Source organism: Ursus arctos, unplaced genomic scaffold (genome assembly GCF_023065955.2).
Source record: "Ursus arctos isolate Adak ecotype North America unplaced genomic scaffold, UrsArc2.0 scaffold_7, whole genome shotgun sequence".
NCBI classification, from domain to species: domain Eukaryota; kingdom Metazoa; phylum Chordata; class Mammalia; order Carnivora; family Ursidae; genus Ursus; species Ursus arctos.
The window spans coordinates 6,164,708-6,189,026 of record NW_026623089.1 but is presented as its reverse complement, the minus strand read 5'-3'; the positions used below and the strand labels follow the sequence as shown (position 1 = coordinate 6,189,026).

Below are 24,319 nucleotides of genomic sequence, written 5' to 3'. Positions count from 1 at the left end.
AGTTCCTGCCAAACCCTTACTTTTTAACCTGATTCCCTTCAAATCAGGGTCCACTCTCTAGGTGTCTAGCTGAGACTTTAAACATCATTCTTCTGAAAACTGTTTTCAAACCGTTTGTTTGAGGGGCTCCTGGGTGGCTCAGTAGGCTAAGCATCTGCCTTCGGCTCAGGTTATGATGCCGGAGTCTCGGGATCAAGGCCCGCTTCAGGCTCCCTGCGCAGTGGGGAGTCTGGCTTCTCCAGCTGCCCCTCGCCCCGCTCAGGCTCGCTCTCTCTCTCTCTCAAATAAATTTAAAAAACTAAAAAAATAAAACCATTTGTTTGAATTTTTGTCTCCCTACTAGACTGGAGAGTCCTTAAGCTGGACGTGTGTGGTTCATATTCTCCCCAGTACTTAACAGGGGACCTGACACATAACAGGGATAATAAATATTTGGATGGATGGAAGCTTAAGGCTATCATAGTAATGATCAAAAGAAGGAAAGGGAAAGGCCTGGACACAACTTAGAAGTAATAAAACCGAGGGACATGAACTGCAAAGGAGCGTCAGCAGTACTCACTAGCACAGCATGCTTAAGAAACAAATATACTATGATTTCTAACTAAAAACAGTAGGGTCATGCTATCACCAACCATCAGGAAGAGAAAACTGGAAAGTAGCATAAAATGAATGAAGCTGAACAGCAGGAGGTGCTTCTGCGGGTGAGTGAGGAGCTGGGGGGGGCGGGTGGGAGACGACCTTCGGGAGGGAGGAGAGTGTTGGGTCGGTGTTGTTAAGGGAGCACATCCAGGTGTGGCTAACCTGAGAGCAACGGTCAAACAGGCCAGGAGGAGGGAGGGGCCGGAGCTCGAGGCAGGCATAGGAGTCACAGGATTTCAGAGCTGGAGGAAATCTCTGGAAGGCATGTTGGCCACACACTCATTTTACAGACGAGCAAAGTCTGAGAAGGGTGCCTTGCCCGAGTCCTACTGCAGTGAGCAGCCCAGCCAGAACCGGCCTAAATCCTCCCACTCCTCGTCTAGTGTCATTTCCACCACATGGCAGGTGTTTCCAAGCCTCTTTATACAAAGGTGGCAACGGGAGCCGTGAGATTCTCAGCTGTCAACATTTCTAATCACTCTTCCCAGCCTAACGGCAGCATCTGAACCCAATGATGACGGCCTGCACCGTTTTACACAGGTAGACTTGTTGCTGAAATTACGCCATCCAGTTTCCCTAGAACACCTGAATATATTTGGCATGGTTATTACTCTAAGATCCAGGACAGCTGCTTTCAAAGTCTGGAACGTTACCTGATTCAAACAATTACGGGCCACATTCCCAAGCTACTGATGGGGATTTTGACTGCATTTTTCTTTCTATCCACTCCTATAAACGAATGCTGCAAGAATAGATTATTACAGTGCCTCTATAATGGTATAAACATCATATAGGTCTGGCAATGCAATAAATGTAACAATCCAACAGTCTTCATTGTCCTTTTTTGCCCCCCTCCACAACTGAGCGAATTATTTCACCTACGAGGCAAAAAAATTAATTCAGAAGTAGGAACAGCTCTTCTAAATTATATCCGTTAAAATAACCAGTGAAAGACGGACCACGTGCATACCGTGCTTAACGTGCGGATGTTTGCTGACACAGCCAAACGACAAGTGGAGCCCAAGTCACGGCTAACTGCAGAGAGCGCACTCAAGCGTGGCTCTGGCTGCCCACGACCCCCAGCCCCTGCGGGGACAGGTACACACGGACGGCGGCGGTGAGTGACGCACACGCCAAGCGAAGGGAAACACGAACTCATCTGTCCTACTCGGTACAATTGCTCTGGCTTTAGGCACCCTCTGAATGCTCTAAGCCCGCTAAGGCCCACTGTCCAGTGCGATGCCTTAGCAAACTCAAAGTAGTGGCTGAAAAAAGTACGATTCAGCAACTGCTAGGAATGCGGACATTTCATCATTTCCAGGGACCCGGACTACAGCGTCACAGGGCACGCCTGCATTCTCTGTGCCAACAATGAACCCCGTGGCCTTCTGTGCCCTGATTCTGATTTGCCCCTGGGAGTGGCTTTTTCTTTGTCCCAATGCGCCTTAGCCTCTCACCACTGAGTGACCCGCCTGTTCCAGAGTTCATTCCGCCCTCCGTGGTTTCTCTGCGAAGATGGGCCCGCTCCCTCCAGCATCCAGAATGTATATAAGTTGGCACCACAAGAACCTGGAGAGCTTCAATACCTCCATCTTTCTCTCAATCATCTGGCTTTACTCTTCCCAGAGAGAAACACTGAGTTCTAGGCCGCTTTATGCCTTCACACTTCAGAACTTAGCAAGAGTTGTGCAATCTGGTGAACAAAACAGGAAACTGCTCTTTTAACACACACACACAAATAAACCTATTTACACATTTATCTGGGAGTCTGGGCAACAGACAACCCCTAAATTTATACGTTTGGTCTACCAGAAATCACGAGTGCAAATATTTGCATTCTGAATTCACCTCACAATTGTTTCAAACTCCCTCAACCCATTTTTTCTTTTTTAAAAGATTTTATTTATTTATTTGAGAGAGCAAGAGAGAGAGAGAGAGCATGAGCGGGGTGCGGGGAGGGGTACAGGGAGACAGACAAGCAGACTCCCTGCTGAGCAGGCAGCCCAACGCAGGGCTCGATCCCAGGACCCTGAGATCACGACCTGAGCTGAAGGCACCCGCTTCATTGACGGAGCCACCCAGGCGCCCCTCCCTCAACCCATTTTTTTTTTAAAGATTTTATTTATTTATTCGACAGAGATAGAGACAGCCAGCGAGAGAGGGAACACAAGCAGGGGGAGTGGGAGAGGAAGAAGCAGGCTCATAGCGGAGGAGCCTGATGTGGGGCTCGATCCCACAACGCCGGGATCACGCCCTGAGCCGAAGGCAGACGCTTAACCGCTGTACCACCCAGGCGCCCCTCTCAACCCATTTTTTAAATGCCATTTCCTGGACTATGGGATGTGCCAAATGTGTTAAAGCCTGAAGCATGCCTCCGCTCTGTCCCAAAGCGCAGCTCGGCTGCCTCTGGGTGTGCAAGGCAATCAGTGTTAGAGTGCACAGTGAGAACGTGCGTCCCCGGCTCTTATCTCCTGCCTGAAAGCAGATCACCAGGACTCTGGCCCATCTGCGGCATGCGAGTAGGTAAGAGGAGTCCTCTGAGGAACGAGAATCTCATCTACATCAAGGCTTCATCGACTTAAATTAGTGGCTGGAGTTCACAAGTTGTACAAATTCAAATGAAGCAAAGATGCTCCATTCTCCAGACAACAGGCCCGGAGGCCAGGGGCTCGGCCTGGGAGAGCGGGGGCCCAGGGTCCTCAGGAGGGCCCGATCTGGGACAGCAGCAGGGGTCCGTGTGCGGGCCCACGGCTGCCCCTGGGGCGAGAGGACAGCCATGTGAGTTACATCCGTGTCGAACTTCCGGTCCTTGCACCCACTGCCAGAGATGGTCTCGGCTCACTGAATGGATACGTGCACAAATGAAATGAGACAAAAAGTCATCTGTGAGACACAATGCTACTCCTGTTAATACATCCTAGTCCCAAAGGCCCCCGAGCCCTCGTTCTCCATCATTCATCTGTCCATGACAGCCTGGTTTCTCTTCTGCTTTCTAGGGCCGCAGAGGCTGCAGCCAGTGCCAAGGCTCTGATCTCTCACTCTTATTCCAGTACCAGAATCATGGAATCCAAAAGTTGATAGGAACCTTTAGGACCACTGCATACTGCAAGGTATGAATCCTTGCAAAAACATCCCTGCAAAGGGCCTGTGCCCAAGTGTGCTCCTGAGGCCACCCGAGGTGAAGGACTATGTCAGGACACGTTACTGAGGAGTGGGTCCCCTTCTGAATTCTATGTCCCACGTCCCTGGATATCGTTATTTGTACATATCTTGACATGGAGTGAACACAGGTAGAATCCACCAGCAGAAAATGGTGGGCATGTTTACTCAATAAACAGAGTGCAGACGTTCTATACCATATAGTTTCCTAATTTCGGTTAAGTCTCAGGTACCGTGCTTATCCACCTCCCTAATCCATCCACTTCCTGGGAAATTTCAGGACAAAAGCTAGAGAAGGAAAGGCAAATAAAATAGATAGTTCTAAAAATATTTCATTCTCTTTCAGGCTTTTTTTTTTTAATAAAGCTGCCCCCCCCCAAAGGCAATAGGAAAAGGCTCTATAAATATATGAAAGCTTGTCCTATTTTCCCTGATGCAGTCACAAAATGCCAGCCGGACCACAGAGAGATGAAATTTTTAGGATCCTGCAAAATGTTTGTGGTCCTCTTTATAAGGCTTGGGTCTAAAGATGAATTCTTGGGGCGCCTGGGTGGCACAGCGTTTAAGCGTCTGCCTTCGGCTCAGGGCGTGATCCCAGCGTTCTGGGATTGAGCCCCACATCGGGCTCCTCTGCTATGAGCCTGCTTCTTCCTCTCCCACTCCCCCTGCTTGTGTTCCCTCTCTCGCTGGCTGTCTCTCTCTCTGTCAAATAAATAAATAAAATCTTTAAAAAAAATAAAATAAAGATGAATTCTTGTTTGAAAGACTTAAAACTCTGAGGAATAAAACACTCTTGGAAGCGCTGTAGAAAATAGCCAGGTTGTTTCCAGAATTGAGAAAACCACCAGTGCTCCCAATATTTAAATTAGTTCAGAACTGGCCCATTCTCCCATCATTTGAGTACCATTTTGATTTCTGCCACCCGGTAGACACACACTAACTTCCCAATTAACAGAAAACAAGCATTATTTGTGAAAATGGTTGAGAAGTCAAAGATGACAGGAGAAAGCACTGCTAGGTATTAACCTATTACAAATGTATGATAATTCTTGCCCTTGAAGATCATAAATTCTAAAAGAAAACTCTCAGGCAGTATAAATCCACTTTTTTTTAAACCAAAAGTGTGGGCCAGCAATTCTGAAACGACATTATGAGCATGTATTCTAAGACTCAGTAAGTAAAGCTATCGCGGATAACGAGCGGCAGGTTTCCCACCGTTAGAGAAGGGAGTTACACATGGGAAACGGGCAAAACAATGAACCGTGTGGTATGAAACTGGAACCAGAGGCATCCACGTGAATTTGTGGTTTTTAAGACACACAGAGAAAAATAAAAACAAATATACATTTAGAGAGAGAGAAAGAGAGAGAGAGAGAAATACACACAGAGAAACAGAAAGAGCGAGAGACAGAGAAGCACAGTCAGAAGAAGCGAGGGGGGTAGCCACCCCCCCCCACACACATTTACTTCCTTGCTCTGTTCACTGACATGGCCTGGAAGCAATGACAAGCCCACGGCAATGCCACTTAGTGTCCTGATCTTTGTTTGTAAGTACAGTTCTCCACTAAAAGCAAGCAGGGCTCCTTGAGAAAAATGGCTGTTTCTAAGACTGGAACAGAGACACCAGTGGAGCCTGTAACGTGTCACTGGGAAAGAGCAAAGAAGTGCTTGAGAACCAGGGGACATGTCAGAAGGACACAGGAGTCATCCTGAAGGGGTTCAACAGGCCACATCAGGGACAATTTGAGTAACAAAATAAACGGGCTTAGTAGTGAACTATAATCCATAGAATAAAGAAAGAATTTATGAGCCCACATTGAAATAAATAAACGAACAAATAAGAGGAAGTTTAGCTTTTCAGAAGAATTCCAAATAATAAATGTAGACGGAATGTCAGAACTGGAAAAGCCACCAGAGTTTGGTTACCACCAGGGTACCCGTGTCGAAGCACGATCCAAGGACGCTGAACCAGCCGGCCAATGCATGATGGGAAGCGTACTTTACACAGTCCCAAAGTATCTCCCCACAGCTTTCATTCTACATTTTTTTTTAAAGTGAAACACTGTTTTTTTACTCCATTGCGTAAAAACTCTTGAAAATATTTAACAGACTTATACAAAAATGCTCATCATGGGGCGCCTGGGTGGCTCAGTCGGTTAAGCACGGACTCTTGATTTCAGCTCAGGTCTTGATCTCGGGGCTGTGAGCTCAAGCCTTGCGCTGGGCTCTACACTGGGCGTGGAGCCTACTTAAAAAAAACAAAACAAAAACAAAAACTGCTCATCACAACACTGCCGGAATAGCAAAACACTGGGAGCGACCCAAGTGCCCACGATCAGAACGGATGTAAGAACTGGTATATTCACACGATGGGGTGCCATAAAAATGACAAGCAAAGGAAGCCCAGCTATAAAGCGTCAGGATCATCCGTGGTTCTCGAAGCATGGTTTCCGGACCACCAGCACTAGCATCACCTGCAGGTGAACTACGCAAGCGCTCCTCCCCACACCTCCTGGATTAGAAACTGAGGCAGGGTGGGGGGTGGGGCGGCAAGTCAGTTCTGGAAGGCCTCCAGGTGAGCCTGATACACTCAAGTCAGAGAGTCACTATTACGGCAGAATGTCAGTAACACCCGGGCAAGACAAGCTGGTCTCAGAACACAGTATGTTCCTTTAACGGTGAAAAACTGGCTAACCAAAACAACAGCGTTTTAACCAAAACACACAGTAAAGCCATAAAGAAAAGCAAGAAATGATTAATACGAGTTACTTCGTGGAGGAAAGAGGGTACAGTATGGGGAAAGGCCACACAGACAGCGTCTGAGAATAACAGCATCTTATTTCTTCAAGCAGGCAGTGGGTACGAGAATCGTCCCCACATCTTTTAACCGACAGGGGAAGACAGTCACCAGCTCACCAAGTTACCAAATTTAATTAACGCCGGGGGAGAAATCTTCTTATGCCTCCTGATAGGAGGCACCGAGGACACGACAGCACTTGCGTGGTCTTCTGCCGCCACTGCGCAACTGGAATCTAATCGTAAGGAAACGTCAGACAGGCTCACACTGAGGGACGTCGTACAAAACACCGAGCGGTACTCCTCAGAAATGTCAAGGTCATGAAGGACCAGGAAAAACTGAGCTGCTGTTTCAGACGAGAGGTGATGAAAAAGAAACGGCAATTACATGCAATGTAATTTGGATTGGTTCTAGACCAGCAAAATACTTTTTTTTTTTTTTTTTTACTATAAAGGACACTAGTAGGGAAAGTGATGAAATTGGAATGTCTGTACATTAGGTAATCATGAAATGTCAACTCTACATTCCTGACTTTGATAATTACAGTTGGCTGTGCCCTGTTTTTAGTAAATACTTGAAGTATTTGGAGGCAAAGGGCATCATATCGTTAACTTGTAAAGGGTTTGGAATAAAAAGTGTGCGTGTCTGTGGGTCTGTGTGCGCATGTGTGTGCGGAAAGAGAACGATAAAGCAAATGTGAAATATTAACATCTGGGAAAGCTGGGTGAACAACGTACAGAAAATCTTTGTCCTACTTTTGCAACTTTTCGTTAAGTCTCAATTATTGCAAAATAGCAACTTCCAATAATTTTTTAACTTGTCATTTGTCCACAGAAACCAGGAATATTATACCCATTCAGTTTTCAACAGTAGCCTCTTGCTGACAAACCAAAAGCATTCGTTGTAACAATAACTCACTGTAACAAATAACAATTCATAGCAAACCCTCCACATCCGGCAGCTCTAAGTTAAAGAAAAACCACCTATTGTCCATCCCTCTGCTCATCAAGTTAGAACAAGTAAGCCTCAGAGGTAACAAACAACCCGAAAGTGGCAATGTACAGCAGAAAGTATTCTTATAATTGCAGCTCAGGAAGTTGTGACATTAGACAAATTATCAAATCCCTCTGGGCCAGTTTCATCATCTGAAAGATGAAGGGGTTCTGCCAGATTATCTTTACGGTCTATTCTAATTCTTACATTATAAGAATCCATATGTGAATTTTGTAATAAAAATACTGCTTGCTTTAGAATTTAAAAGCAAAATACAGATAATACTAAATCAAATCGAGAAGTTCAGGCCTAAGAACAGCCTGGACAATATGTTTTCATCAACTATCTATCCTAATTCTATTCTCCATACTAGATGTAGTATGGGTCCTACAAAATGTAGGACCTTGGGCCAGGATGATAGTTGACCACTCACTTATTTCTTACAGTCTGGAAAATAAAAATGTTCTGTACTATTGCATCTTAGTAGCTTAACCAGCTTCGCTGAGAAGCATGACGAAACACCTGTGCCCTGTGTGCTGGGCACGTATACATGACCATTAACCCCCAAACCTGGGGCAGGCAGTTAATAACATCTATCACATCTTTTCAATGTAATATGAACCATGAAATAATTTGAATGGATTTTTATCTACTATTCTAGAGAAAATGTACTGGTACACCAAACACAATAACCACATGGGTATAATTGTTATTGAGCTTTAATAAATAAAACTAGGTAAGTAACTTAATTGTTGTGCCTGAATTGCTAATGCTCTTTTTTGTGTTTTGTTTTGTTTTTGGTTTCGATGACATTGTTATTAAAACTGAACAGTATGCTCTGACCCTGCACTTAGTTTAGTAATCACATCACATAAAGCAAACTGTATTTCGCGGCGGCGACTCACCTGAGAGCTCTTGCCACATTTAGCATCTCCTGAAACGATCACAATTTGATTCTGAAGCAGATTCTCCATAAAGGAGTATTTTTCTTTCCATATTGGAAGATCTTCCCTCTCTTTTAGAAGTTTGTAATAACGGGAGGAATACGGCAACCCATCGAAAGGGTTAAGTTCCAAATCCTCACACGCCAAAATCCCCTCCTCATCCCCATCGCTGGAGTCCAGGGATTCGGGGAAATAGCGTTTCTCGGAGGCAGAGTTTGGGCATTCCAGTTCCTCCTCTTCCATCTTGTCCGAGAGTGAGCTCAAACAGCAGGCATCCTATGGCCACGTCGCTGCACAATAACACACCGCGAACAGGGCTGAGAGGCTACGGATACAAACTCGGATGTCTCAATCGCCAAGACTTCAGATCAAAGCCTTAGCGAGCTGAATCCCTCAAATCTGCACCGGGTCTTCTTCGTGGTGTCACCTGCGGGGCCGGCTCACGTAGGCGCTCTTCTGCACGTTAAATGACTGTCCATACACACCCTACAAACACGCAAAGAAGGAAAATCAGGTGCACATACGAGATGCTCAAAAGAAAAAGCCCAGGCCTTCAAAACAAAAGCGCTGGTTTGTTTCTGGGAGCTGGTTACTGCCTGTCATTTCTGCTGCCTCTTGGAAAGCCTAGGGATAACTCAGGCTAGCTCTTCAAGTCTGGTCAGCTGCAATTTTCTCCTGGCCAGCTTGGGGACGGTTCCACACTGGGCCTGGTGCACTCGGCCTGACCTCCAGCACAGGTCCCGACAGCCCGCCGGGGGATGTGGCGGCTGTGAGGCTCACGTGGTCTCTAACCCACTTACAAAAGGGATGCTGGATCCTGGAACGGGGAAAACTGAGGGCCCAGTGAGTGTTCCCCTCACACTGGTTACAAGACAGTCTATTTTGTTTTAATTAAGAAATCTAGCTTAAAAGAGTATTTTTTAAAACTTTTAGATTTGCTTACGCCAGTCTACAATGACAGGTGTGGGAAGTGGATTTATTTATTTTTTTCCCTCAGGCTATAGCTAGCTTTTATTAATAAGGTCTTTTGTTTGTTTAATCAAACAAGAAGCCTCAAGCATATTTCTTGAGATTCCAGGGTCTTGATCCTAAAATATCTGATTCAAGCAGCAATAGAAGAAAACATTTATTTATTTATTTAAAGATTTGATTTATCTATTTATTTGAGAGAGAGAACGAGTGGGGGGGAGAGGGCAGAAGGAGAGGAAGAAGCAGACTCCCCGCTGAACAGGGGGCCCAACATGGGGCTTGATCCCAGGACCCCGAAATCATGACCTGAGTTGAAGGCACATGCTTAACGGACTGAGCCACCCAGGTGTCCCGAAAACATTTATTTTAAATGAAGAGGATAAATTACTCAAGCAAGGGCAAATTTACACCAGTAACTTATTCCTTACATGTCAGGTAAGTGATCTTTCATGTCTGAGTGATTTTTAAAAATCCAATGAATATTGCTGGAAATAAGCCCTTTTTCACACTAACCAGGTGAAAACTTAAAATACAGAGAAACTCAAGTAAAGAAGAACAAAGCGTAATCTGTAATTCATGATATAGTCAAATTACTCTTTTTACAGCACCCCATTTATTGTAACCATTGCTTTAGGTGGTTAGTGGGCTCACAGGGCTGCCTCCTCGGCCTACGTAATACAAAAGGCTCCTTCGCTGTTCAAGCCAGGTTCCAGGGAGACACTCAGACACTCAAGAAACACTTGCTGAGTGCGCTCTCAGGGCTCCAGTTAATAACACACATAAGGATACTTTGAGGTCAGGACCAAGAATTTTACAAACTCACACGCAAATAGGCCAAAAGAGGGAGAAACTAATAACCAGAGGGAGGGAGAAAGGATGTTTTAGCTCCTCAAAGGTAGAGTTCTTCAAAATTCATTCTGAAAGATGTTGTTTCAAAATGAAAATGATGTAATAACCCAAATGTAATATGGTTAATGTCACCGCTCTTTGCTGCTCCTATGGGTGAGACCAGATCCACAGAATAGCTCCAAGAAACACGCTGGCTTGAGATCACAGGACAAGCTGACTTTGAGAAGGTGGCTAAGAATCAGAAAATTCCATTGCTTTAGAGAAGTTAACATTTGGTTTTATATTCAATTTTTCCTTTAAACTAACTAGAATCCCTTCTAGAGATTCTCATTCTACATGTAAATTAAATTGCTGTTATTATGATCAATGATTGCCATAGGTACTATTTCTGAACTGTTTAACCTAAAAAACACAGCTATTATTTTTACCAAAAAAACACCCTTGAAATGTTTCTCTTGGTTTTATATTGTACCCTAATGGTGCAATAATCTTGAAATTAAAGTAAAATCTTATTTATAAAGTATCGACCACTTTGAACCCTCAGGGAAGAATTGAGTTTTCTGAAGTCATTTTTTCTAGAGATGGAAGGGTCCCCTGGCCCCTTCACCACACACACACACACACACACACACACACACACACGAACATCCAGTACAGCTCCATCACCCACTTCTCTGTTACAGCGGATTAAAGATGGCCGCACATGCTCTGTCACTGCTCCCCTGGAGCAGTGGAGTCTCCTTCCTCTCCCCTTCCTCTGAGCTGGCCCTGTGAATCACTACGATCAAAAGAATGCAGTGAAGTGATGCTGAACCACTTCCAAGGCATTCACATGCCTGAAACACTCCCTCTTGGAGCCAGCTGTCATCCTGTGAGATGCTCGAGCCACATGGAGAGGTCACTGGGAAGAGACCAAAGCTGGGCTTCCGCTGGCAGAAAGCACAGACATGCCACGTGGGTAAGCCACGGAAGATGGTTCCAGCCAGGTCAAGTCTCCAGATGACCACAGGCCCAGCCAACACAACACCCAGCAAAAGCAGCGCCCACAGTCACCCAGACAACCCAAAGAACTGTGAGAGGGAACACACGGTCACCGCCTCTGTAAGCTACTTCATGCCAGGGTGTTGGTCTTGGCAGCAGCAGGTAACCAGACCTCTGCCTACTAAAACAACCTAACTTCTCTTCATGACTCAGGATCACCATTACATCAGTGCCTGAACAGAACGATGTCCTCAGACTTCCCTGAAGTGTCCAGGGATCAAAGGCCAGACTGGTCTGGAGCCCCGCTTTTCTGCAGGGACTCGATACACATGTCACACTGTCGTCAGCGTGCTTCCCTAGTGGGGCCCTTCTCTGCTTTTCTGACCTGCTCTCCTACCCAGCATGTTAGAAACCAGTTAGGCTTGTTGGACAGAAATACTTGTAAAGGTTGAGTCCTTAAAGGGTTCTATGTTGAATCCAGCAAGCCTGAGGGGCAGTGCTACGAAGTTTGTGACAATCGATTTTCACTACTCAGAGGGACTTTCTGTTGCTCGATGGTTCGAGTCCCAGATTTAGAGGGGGCAGTGGTGTAGTTTTCATGATATACAGCACCTCTCTGCATTTATTCTGCTGCTGCTATGAGCCATGGTAGTGTTTTCTTAAAGGTAATTAAATACATACAAGAGATCCATGTTTTGACCTTTGGCAAATTTAGTAGTACCAGTAAGGGAAAACAAATATGGCAGGGTACATGCCACTCAAAATAAAATTTAATAAGAACTGTTGTGTTAGCAGTATCAGCTATATTCCACTACAAGAATCTGAAAGATTGGCATCTGTTCCTTTTCAAAGCTTTCTTACATATAAATTGTAGACTGCATGATTTGTCAAGGACTGCCCTTTCAAGTGAGTCTATTATGACTTTTAAACAAACATTTATGAAAAATAATACAGATCTAACGTAACATGAAACCTCCTTAACAAGAAAAATCAGAAGTTGATGTAAGATGAGCTATGCCTTAGTCACTGAGATCCTTGGTTCTGGTGCAGTCAATTCTAGAAACGCAGTTCACAGAAAAGGTAAAGTTTGCAAGGGATTAAGTAAAACAAGATTGTGAAATTTGTCCTGAGAAACTTTGGATTGGGTTTCGCTGTTCAATGTTCTTCTTCTGCATTTTTCTCTGTGTTTAATTTACTAAAAACAATCTTCACACCTACCAAATTCTCAAGCGTACGTTAGGACTTTGCAGAGATCGAACGGGGTCTGGGTGGTCTCCTGCAGTCTCACGGCTTCGATGCCACCCGTATGAGGAGGACTCCCACATGAATGCCCTGTCAATCCTTGCTCCTAAACTTTAGTCTCATGTGTTCCACTATCGACTCATCACGACCAACTTGGATATATAACAGGCATTTCAAACCTAGTAAGTCCTAAACTGAGCTCCCGAGATTTACCGCAAAGCCACAAACCTGGTCCTCCCACGTCAATGACTTCCTACCTTTCAATTGCTCAGACCAAAAAATTTGAAATTATTCTTGATTTTTCTTGATCTCAAATTCCACACCTGATCCTGCAATGGACGTAGTAGGCAGAATAAGAGCCTACAGAGATGTGCACGTCCTCATCCCCAGAACCTGGGAATGTGTACTTTGATTTGCTAAAAGGGACTGAGGACGTCACCAGGTTAAAGCCCTCCAGCTAGGGAGACTATCGTGGTGAGTCCAATCTAAACCTGAGAGCCCTAAAAGCAGACGACCTTTCCCAGTTACAGTCGGAGGGATGCAGCGTTGTTGGCTTTGAAGATGGAGGGAGGGCCAGGAGCCAAGGAATGATGTGGGCGGCCTCTAAAAGCTGAAAAGACAAGGAAATGGATTCTCTCCTAGAGTCTCCAGAAAGGAACACAGCCCTGCCAGGCCCTCGATCTTAATCTGGTGAGAACCTTGATGGACTCGTAACCTCCAAAACTGTAAGAGAATAACCACTCCCCTTGCAGGGATTCGTTGCAGGAGCAACAGAAAACAACCTGATCGTGTCAGTTCTACTTTCAAAATACATCGAGCACCACTGGGAGCAGCCGGTCCCCGGGATCACGGCAGCAGCCTGCTGACTGGCCTTCTGGTTTCACTCTTAGCCCTACGGTCACTTCCCAACCCAGCCGCAGTGACTCTGTTAAAGTCAGCTCATGTTTCCTCCCCTCACAAGTCTCTACTGGCTTCCCATCTCATCTTACTCCAAGGAAAACCCCAAACACTTAACAGGATCGACAAGCTTGGAGGCTCTGGACCCCGCACGGCTCTGGCCCCATTTCCAACCACTCCCTCGGCTCCTCACACTTCTAGCCATGTGGGCCCCTGGATATTCCTTTCAAACTCCTTAGGGGATTCCGTTTTTCCCCTTTCCCTAGTTCTTCGCTTCATGCTGAGATGCCGGTGATGGCCTACGGTCACTATGCTTCTGGATTTCTGTGACTTTGTGTCCCCTTTCATTAATGATAGGACTGACTCCTGCTGTTCCTAAAGGCTCTGGCCTGAAATTCTGGTGAATTCCCAGATTCCAAAACCGAAATATTTGTACGCGTTCTTGGTTTTCCCTTGAATCATACACCCAAACTGCAGTTCACGCTTTTTTCAACATTAAAGCTGTTTTCTCCTTTCAGAGGAGTTACGATGCAGAAACCACCAGAGCTGCACTGAGATCTGTCTGGCGCGCGGACCACACTTGCTCCAGGCCGCCGACCTTCCCAGCGGCCTGGAAAGAACCGATGTGGACAAAGCAACGTCCTCACATACCAGGGAACTGCTCAACTATCTGTACTACCCATTCTCCTCTCCCCGAGCTGTTGCTCTCTCTCCTTAGACTGTTATCAGGGCGATACTCTCTTTGGTAATTGCCACAGTCTGAGCCCGAATATCGTGGGTGCTTAGCAATTAGAGGCGGAGGAGCTAATGACTGAATCACTTTCTGTTCTTTAGGGATTTTCCACTGTTAAGACTAACTTAATCTGTCTCTTTTATGATGGGTATTATTCATGATCGAATAGGTTTTCTCTGGCCTCAAGTGTTCTCACCTTCCATGCCTACACTGCTGCTCTTCCACTTACTTATTCAGCCAGTACCTGAGCGCCCGCTGAGTGTCTACCCTACGAACAGGCCAGTGCCCGGAGAGAACAGCCAGGTCCGGGTCCTGTCCTCACGGAGCTTACTGGCCAGTGAGGCAGAGCAGGGCAGGGGGGAGGGGTGTGGAACAGAGATCGTCTACGACACATGGACTTAGTCTCATGGTCAAATAACTACAAGAAGGAAGATGTGATGTGGCCGGTACACGAAAGGGCAGAGAAAGGCTCTGGTACAGACGAGCTCCCAGAGCAGACGGGGCCAGGTCACCGAAGACGGTATGCTAAAGAGACGGGTTTATTTTCAGCGCCATGGGTCTTACTTGCCCAGTCATTTCTTGATCAAAATTCTTATTTTTTACTCTTCTGCCTTCTTTTTACACTTCTCCTCTTAGAGTTGATGTGTTATGGTATTTTTTTTAATACTAAATATTATAATGTTCTTTAAGTCCTTAGTGAAACAAGTTCTAGGAGAGCTGGTAACATTTTAAGGCAAAAGGCAGGATGAAGCATATAGTGGGGTTATGAGCGGGCTTACCAAGCCGGGCAAAAAATCATTTTCATGTACAAAAGTTCTTAAGATTTACAAAAACTAAATAACATTTCTTGACCGGAGCATTTTAAATCATTTTCCGATAGGTCCATGAAAATAATCTGTTCTGTGATCTAATTCACGGCCAATCCCTTTTTAGCTCCACTCTTCAGGGTAAGGGTTCTGGGGGTAAAGGGAACACACACACATACACATATCTTGCCTTTTAAAAAAATTACTTTTTTATAGGACTCCCAAATCTGTGTTGACACTATTTGACCAACGAATTTCTCCAGAAGAATCAGTGCTAATTGAAACTTTACAAATATTTTAGTATCTACTTAATGTCGCCTCATATTCTGCACAGCCGTAAATGATTTATTATTAAGTATTTGTATACGGGTTCAAACAGAATCAGTAATCTAAAAACAAAAACAAAAACCTAAGGATGAATCTTCTGTAAATACTAACCTGAAAAAGTTGTACTTTCGTCATTTGTGTCCCCAAACTTAGTTATTCCCTAGTGTCGCAGATTTTTCAATCTCTTGGGAGAAACGCTACCCTCGAGATAAAGTGAACTCTGAGCTCTATTATGATAGCGTAAGTCCAGAAGTTCTGGCCATTTATGGGAGCAGCTTAGCGGAAGGAGACATCTGTCTACGTGGAGCCTTTGGAACCACACTATAGGACTAATGCAAACACCTGCTACGTGTACTCAACACATTTATTCGGATTTTCACTTTGCCCTCTTGCTCTAGGTTCAGCACAGATTTCCTAAAATCAAGATCCATTTCTGAGCCAACTTTACAACTTCTACAAAATAAGATATAGGGTTTTGCACAGACCACGTGATCAATAAATATTTGCTCAACTAATAAACAATACCCCTGTAACCCATAATTATAATGTTTAGAACAGAGAAGGTTAAGGAGGCGTCACAAGTGAATAATAACCGTCTTCAGGATAAAGGGCTGTTATTTTTGAGAGAACAGGATCACTGATCCAACATTCCATGCCAATTCCATTCAAAATGCTTATTTGTGGCAACATAAAGAGCTTACACCGAATGGAAATCAACTCATTGCTTCCCTCATTGAAGAAGTCTTGCTATTAAAATATCCGCTCAGTCTAACAGTATGATCAGTGCCACAGTCTGTTTACATTCTGGCACAAGCTCCTTATCTCACCGCCAACCAGTAACAGTCAGTGGACTGGAACTGGTCTGCGGATCCCACTTCGAGAAGCATGGTTCTCCACTGCTACTAAAGTTGGACTGATAACAATAACGGTAATGATGATAATTCCCCCAATTAGCCTTTACAGAGTGTGCTTATTGGGTGCCAGATGCTCTATGTACTTAAACACTCTGTATGGATTATTTCATTTAAACTCTTAAAGACCCCATGAGGGTTGACTTTATTATTTCCATTTTTCAAATGAGGAAATTTAAGCCTTCGGAGGTTTAATTTATCCCGCTTCTATCAGCTCATCTGTGGGAGAGCAGGTGCTTGAAGTCAGGCAGCCTGATCTCAGTTTAACCCCAGTTGAGCGTACGGTGTATGCCTAACCACACCGTACCACGCCGCTTCCTGACCGCATCAAAGAACACGGGCTCGCGCTGAAACACTGTGGGCTGAAGGAATACTTGATGCTGTGGGAGATGTCAGGCAGGGGTGGTCTGGAAGAAATACCATTAAACAGAACAAGTGTGTCTCTCTTATAAAGAAAGACATTTGAGAATTTTTTGAAAAACATGGTAGTAATCACCCACGTGGCCTTACAGTCAAATATTTAATATGTAAACTTTATCTCCTAGGCATGTTACATGCTAACTGAAACAATGGGCTTATCATTACCAGGACTTTTTGAAGGTTACCCTGTAGTTCGCCTTTAACTGGCCCACAGCTCCCCAAAGCACATCCTATTTGGCTTCTAGTATCTACTTAAAATCTTTCTTGAGTAAGATAGAAGTTCAGAATTTATTAAAAAAAAAAAATCTTATCTCCAGACTTCTAACAAGAGGACTTTGTTTTGATTTTCAAGTAAGCAAATTACATTGGCTTTTTAAAAACACTCAAATTAAAAAATGATTCACTTTTAACTCAGTATCAGTTCATGCCAAATATGGCTGGAATAACCAATCCTGCACAATTAATTTAAGAATCCTATATTCCACTGGTAATTTCAATTTTTGTAGACTTACATACAGGAAGATCTCCCAAGTTCAATTAATACTTACGTATCATGATAATCTATCACTCCCCATATATATGTTTGCAAATCGAGGGTTTTATTAGAATTTCAAATGACTGGGCCATTCGGTGCTTTTCAATATTGTTTTGTTTTGTTTTACTGAAGAATATTGAATAAGAGCAAAGTTAATAAAGTTTGCTAAAATATTAACTTGGCTTATTTATGCGGTCTAGTTAGATATCTGAGCAAACGTTTGGGATCCAGCAAAAGCTGAAATCTAAAGAAGAGGTCATTGCCAGTCTTCCCTAGGAAGACAATATAGTTCTTTTACCTCCGACATTTACAAAGTGAACTTTCACCCACCTTTTTGTCAAGACAGCATTTATCTGAGGCACCATCATAACCCCCGAAGCTGCATTTCACCTGAATTATTGTTCCAAATGGAGATGGTGAAAAACCACAAGTATCAGGAAATTTTCTTTCTTAAGAAAGTAATGGGTAGTCATCTTGCAGTAACTTTAATAAAACAGTAACAGATTGATAAACTACGCCGTGTGTTTGATGGCAAGTGGAAGAAAATATAACTTCAGGGAATGCCGGTGCGGGAACCCCTCCAGAGCAGGGACTCTGCTGTACTAATCTTTCCAGATCTTGAGCTTACCTTTCCGGCCACTCCTCCTCAGTCTCCCTGGGTTCTCCCACCACACCCACCTCCTCATGTCAAATAGCTGTGCACCCCAGGGTCCTAGCCTTGACTCTCTTCTCATTCCACCTTATCGCCCTGGAGAAAGTCATTCATATTTTAACTCAATTTCTGAATGCTTACTCTAAATTTCTCCCTTCATCTCAGACTTCTTTCTTTAGTTCCTGACCCACATGTCCAACTCCTACTTAAGGGAAATCCAAATTTAGATGACAGGCATTTCAAATGAAGTGAACTCATCATGGATGCATGTCTCACACTCCCTAAAAAGAAAAAGACTTCTCTCCTTCTCTGGCGTTCTGGATTTTGATAACAGAACAACTCCCCCATCACCTGGGCGTCATCCCTGGCTTCTCCCTCTTTTTCACCCCCTACAACACCAAGACCTGCCGCCTGGACCCTCTCAGAGGCCCCTCCTCCCTATTCACCGCCCTCCCGACCATCACACTTATCTTATTATTTCTTCATGGAATTACTACAAAATCTCCAGTTTTGTTTTCCCGCCTCGAGTTTTGGCTCTCCACCAATCCGTCATTCACATGCTGCCAGCGATCCCTTTCAAATGGAGAACCGATCACGTCACTGACCCAAATCCTTCTCATTACCTTCAAGATACAAATCTCACTCCTTTGGTTCTTTCTCATTTAATGCATATCTGCCTCCCAGCCTCACTTCCTTCTATGCTCTTCTATTAAGTTCCCTCTGCTCCAGCCACAATGGACTCCTGCTTAGAGTTGTTCTCTGGTGCCTCGGTGCCTTTGCCCGGGAGGCCTTCACACACAATCCATCTGGTCATTTTCTATTCCCTTTATGAAGAGCAATCCCCCCGAGAAGTACCTGACACATAATAAATGTTCAATATTTGCTCAATAAATGTTCGCTGTATGCCTGTAATAACAACCAACCGCATTTAAAAAGGTCTTTACAATATACAAGATATTTTCACTCCTATCTATAATCACATTTCACTGATTTCCATTTTCACAACTTGACTGTTAGACAATCATTGCAGATCTTGTTATATTCCCAGTTACCAATGAAGAAATAATAGCTCCTTTCTGAAGTGCCATAGCTAGAAATTACTGCCATCATCCCTGTCCTCCTATTGTTATCCTACTTAAATGATCAGGTATACGCTGAAAGCCCACTACGCGCTAAAAGGAGGACTGGACTTAGCTCCTAAAATATTTAATCTAATCAGAGGCACAGGCCCATGCACATAAAATGGGCGAAAGCTCTACAAGGAAGTGGAGTACAGGGCGAGGTGCTCAACTGGGTAGTGCATCCAGTAGGAGAGAGAAGTGCATTTTGTGGGCATCAGCCTAATTCTGGGAGACTTTCCAGATGCGGGGGCAGCAGCATGGTCCTGCAGCCCAATTACGCTAAGAATGAGTAAAACGCGGAAAGAGCGTCCCTGAAGTCCACCTGTATGAGTGCAGACCATTACGGATCTGGAGGACAAAGGCGAAATGGAAATTCGTTTCTACCTTCTACCTTGACTGAACTCCTTTTAAGTGTCAGAAAGTAGAGGAGAAAAAGAGAGAAAAAAGTACCCTCACTCTGGCAAAGCAAAAAGCAAAAAAAAAAAAAAAAAAAAAAAAAATCCAGCAACAGGAACAAAAACTCCCTGACTTAGGATAGTAAGGCTAGGAAACAACAGTCATTTGCTTGTCTGTCTGTCTGTCTTTCTTTCTTTTTTTAATCATCCTACTTGCATTAAATACTGTTAACTTTCTACTACAAGTATTTTTACTTTGAATTCTGATGTGGCTAAGAGATGTAAGTAAGAAAAAGAAAGGCTATGTCTGTCCCTTCATTGCTACCTTATTCCCTGGTGATAATGCTTTAGTTTGCTACTTTAGTTAGCCATCAGCAAAGTAAATAAGGTAATTATTCTATCTAATTTGAGGAGCTTGGAGCCTTTTTAAAAAATCGGGACTTTGTTTTTTACCTGACCACCAGTGACATCCTGAACATGACAATGAAAAGAAAAAGAAAACACATGGTAGGAAATCCCCAAAAGGAGCAACCGATACCTCTGCCATTCATCTCAACCCCTATCCCATCAGCAACTGTCTGTCCTCAGGCTAGTTCCTCCAATAAGAAAGCATATCCCTTTATCTAAAGCACTTTCTCTAATGCTCTTCTCACTCAATAGACAAGTGCAGGTACACCGTATCGGCCGGTGGAGACAGAAAGAGAAACTGCATGTGGTCCTTAAACATTTTAGTACCTTTCCCTCCCCCGTTTGCACCCCCAAACAGTCATTTCTTCCATAGACACACTATCCCCTAAAATCAAATGTTGCTTTTCACAGTTGCCAGTTATCTATTACCTGGAATATTTCAATGCAAGAGTTCCTCAATGTCAAGTTCATAGCTACTGATAAAATCATTCTTCTACACTACTAAGAATAAAGTACCAACACATACTTCCACTTTTCAAACCTTAAACTCTGCATGCAACAACCAAACTCTTGAGTCCTTGTTACTTCAGCGTGGAGATCGACAATGTTGTTTCGTTGTTGAATCCTTTACTGTTTGAGAAAAATATAACCCCCTTTTATCTGCTAATAAAGGCCAGGTTTTTATCACTAACTTGTCACTTTGATTGTGATATTACTAATGAGCACCGCTATGTTTCTTGGATGGAAAGACCAATTCATGATTTTGCTAATGACACGAAAACTCGAGTTTGAAAACACTGTTCTACAGAAGTGCTGGTGATCTTAGATGCTGTCTAAAAATGCACCCCCTGTCCCTAAGTTTCAGGAACAGGTAATTAAGGTGCCATGAAGTGTTTACTTTCCAACATGAATTTATTACTTCAATATTTTAGCTTATGAATTAGGGGTTCAGTATATATCACACTGCTTGTCAATATCCACACATAAACCTTCTTGCTTTGACAATTAATCTGAAAAAGGCTCTATACAGTCTGAGAGGGGAAGCCCAGTTTGGTGGAACATAATAAATGTCCATTTCCATCACAGAATATATGCTTCTCAGGTTCAATTAACCTCTGAACGATTCTCTTTCTAAGAGGAAAGTAATTTTCCTTGGTGTCCTTGTCATCTATGGAGTGGAAATCTCTCTAGAGGCAAAGAATGAGTAATCGCTTACATGACCCAAAAAGGGCTCTTCTCTTCATTTCCCTCAAGTGCTGTCCAGAGCAGCGGGAGGAACTGCTAGAGGGGCTATAATCTCCAGACATGAGTCGTAAATCAATCATGCAGTTTCCACCCGCCTGCTCTTTCCTTCTCAATCTTTTTCTTCTCTCTCCTCCATTTTTCTTTCCTCCTTAAGGCTCGTTTTTCTTAATCTCTGACTCTCTCCTGATTGTTGGCCTTTTTACAACCTACCAGGCACAATCTCTTGTGATCCTCAAAGCTTCCTTAAAGCACAACAGGCACCAGTATTTCAAAAGACAATTATTATGATACTATTGTGTGGGATAATGTTACATTCGTTTAACCGCCCTACAAAGTTTTGGTACAAAATATGTGGGCTGACTCCATGGCTCAACTGAAAACGGGGAGGATGGAAATAAACAAAACACACAAAAACCCCCAATCCAACCGGAAAGATCCAACCCAGGCCCACTGCCTGAAATGGGATACTCGGGATGACAGTGCAATGTGGGGCAACGGAATTCTCCTGGGTTTCAGGATTCAACACACATTTGGCCCACTGCCGCCGACGACAGAAGAGGCTCTCTCGTTTGCTTTATGCTTTCCATAAATGCGGCACGAGTGACCACCCTCCCCGGGCCTGGCCGACGCCCCGGCTGCCGAGGGATCGCCCTGCTAGGAGGGCCGGCGTGCAATGGGTCGCTCCTGCCGCTGACACGCGGACTCCGGGAGGTAGAGGCGGGGAGGCGGCCTCCGCCCCGGCCGTTTCGGTAGTCGGGGTGGGGTCGTCCGGGGTCAACGGGCGGGCAGGGGGGCCCTCCCCCGAGGCTGCGGGGGCGCGCCGAGCCGGGGCGGCCGCAACAGGTGCGCCGCGGCCGCCCACCCGCCCCTCCCGCCGCCCGGCCGGACTTTACCTGCAGCGGCGGCTCCCGAGTCCGCGGAGGGAGGCCCGGGCCCGGCCGCCCTTCCCCGCCGGGCAGGCCGAGCTCGCCGGACGCACGGACTGACGGACCGACGGACGCCTCGGGAGGGCGACTGGGGGGGTCCCCGCCCCGAAGGCCCGAGCACAGGGCCCGCCGGGGGCGCGAGGGCTGCCGGGGAGGGCGCGACCGCCCGACCGGGCCTTAGGGGCAGAGTCTTCAGCAGACGACCGGGCCGCCACCCTCGCTCGGTGCCCCCGGCGACGCGCGGGCCCTCACGCTCGCCCGCGTTTCTTCGCGGCTTTTGGTCCCTCCCTCTCGCCGTCCTTCTGGCCCCTCCTCCCCGCGCTCCGGGTTGTCAAGGCAACCCGAGCGACGCCTGCCGCGGACCAGAGGCGTTAGGAGGGGCGGCGGCGGCGGCGCCGCGGGCTCGGCCCTTGGGGGCCCGGGAGCAGCTGACCATGGAGCCCCACAGTAAGGGGGCCGGGCCGGGCGGGCCGGGGCCTCCCGGGAACGAGGGTGGGCGCCCCGCGCGCGGTCCGCGGGCTTTAACACTTATGACACGGAAACACGGTTCTCCCACTCGTTCTTTTCTCTCCTGGAGGGAGGAGAGGGGCCTAAACCTGCCGTGTGCGTCCGGTTGGGTCACGAGCGCCGAGGGAGTCCGCTGGGAGCCGGAGGGGCGCGAGAGCTCGGGAGTGTGGACAGGAGGAGGCAGCGCCCCCGCTGTGTTCTTTCCTGAAATTACTCCAAGCAAATCCGTGTATTATTACTATCACTCTCATTATTGTCATTTTAGTTTGGTTCATTCATTGTGAAGAGCCATCCTGCTTCTAAAACGTCAGCAACTGAACAAGCTACGAGGCTGGGTCTTGCATTTCTGAGAGAGACCCCGTCCAACCCCCACTCCACAGTCTGTGATATAAAGGAGAAAAAAAAATTGAGCTTTGTCCAAGCGTATTTGATTCATTTCTAGAGGTTGTACGAGCTAGGACACTACCAAAAAAAAAAAAAAATCATTTCCCTGTTTCCCACGTTGTTTGGCAAAACGTGGGAAGTCTGGAGTTAAGAGATCAAATACGAGCTCTAACTTAACTGGGCTCCCCGGCTCTCAAACCTCTCTAGGGCTGTAGCGCCCTGTCCCTTCTTTTCCAAGCTAATGTCTTATTGCTCCTTTTGTTCTTAAAATGAGAACAGTGTTTTCTATGGAGATTTAGAGGACCTTAACCCTTTATAGAAGGATGCAGTTTGACTCTCAAAACCAAGTCGGCTTTTCTTGGACAATTTGAGCAATGGAAGTACTCAGATCAAATCCATTCTCTGGGGGAAATGCTGGCATTTTAAAAGGTCGTTAGTTTTGGGCAAGAAGGCTTTAAAGGTTTTTTTCCTTTAACTCATTTGCTGATGAAAAACTTACAAGTTGTGAGTTATAGTTGCTCGAGTTGAATTTATACACTATCCTGCCATTTGCATTTATAACTCTCTGGATTCTACATCTTATCTAACTTGTTGAAAGAAACTGAACATACAAAAATACTAAAATTTTTGTCTTGTGTCGAACTGATGCTGGGCTGTGTATGTTCTCTGTTAACGGAAGAATGAGGTGAAATACATCTTTTAGAAACAGCAACTTTATTCCTTCAGATTTGTTATTGTTTAAATGTGTTAAGTATAAATTTCAACGAATTCAGTGCTCACTGTCTTTATCCACTCACTCATTCATAGTCTCTACTGTGTTCCAGACACTGCTGTAGAGATTGGGGTGGCACAATGAATAGGGTAGTGTTAGTCTGGGCCATCCCAGGAAAACCCTGCAGAGAATTGCCCAAGAACAGCCCATACCTCCCTCAGGTCTGAGATTGGGAGAGAGGAGATGGACAGAACGCTTCTGGGAGGAAGTAATAGGAGGCCTGCAGAATGACCCAGCAAAGATAAGGGAAACAGGTTCCAGGCAGAGGGAACCCCTGGTTCACAGGCCCTGAGACCTGAAGAACAGTGGGTTTGAGCCACAAAGTAGGAAAATTATTAAAGTTGTAGCTAAGAAGACTTGGGGGTAGAGACGGGTAGAAAATAGACAAGTCTGGAAAAGTCAACAAGAGCCAGATCATGAAGGCTTTATAAAACCATGTAAGAAATGTATTACGGGGCATCTGGGTGGTTCAGTCAGTTAATCGTCCAACTCTTGATTTTGGCTCAGGTCATCATCTCAGGATTGTGAGATCGAGCCCCACAATGGGCTCCACTCTGGGCGTGAATTCTGCTTAAGATTCTCTCTCTCCCTCTGCTCCTCCCCTCCCTGCTCCCTCTCTAAAAAAAAAAAATTATGTATATGAATTATATGTATATATCCCATTGCATTGGGTTTTGAGGTGGAAAATTTTCATTAATCCATGCCTA

The 24,319-nt window shown here is 45.2% G+C and overlaps 2 protein-coding genes across 2 annotated transcripts in view; one reads left to right on the top strand and one right to left on the bottom strand.

Annotated features, from left to right (window-relative positions):
- Positions 1 to 22,005, bottom strand: part of DHX32 (DEAH-box helicase 32 (putative)) — a 49,462-nt gene extending 27,457 nt beyond the window's left edge. The window contains exons 1-2 of the mRNA XM_026494365.4: positions 21,917 to 22,005; positions 8,494 to 9,018 (exon numbers count right to left, since the gene is read on the bottom strand). Coding sequence (XP_026350150.2) covers positions 8,494 to 8,775 — 282 coding nt within the window. The 5' untranslated portion in view covers positions 8,776 to 9,018; positions 21,917 to 22,005. The remainder of the gene's footprint in view (positions 1 to 8,493; positions 9,019 to 21,916) is intronic.
- A 175-nt stretch (positions 22,006 to 22,180) lies between these two features.
- FANK1 (fibronectin type III and ankyrin repeat domains 1) overlaps positions 22,181 to 24,319 on the top strand; it is a 101,488-nt gene continuing 99,349 nt past the window's right edge. The window contains exon 1 of the mRNA XM_026494373.4: positions 22,181 to 22,396. Within this exon, the coding sequence (XP_026350158.1) occupies positions 22,384 to 22,396 (13 nt within the window). The 5' untranslated portion in view covers positions 22,181 to 22,383. The remainder of the gene's footprint in view (positions 22,397 to 24,319) is intronic.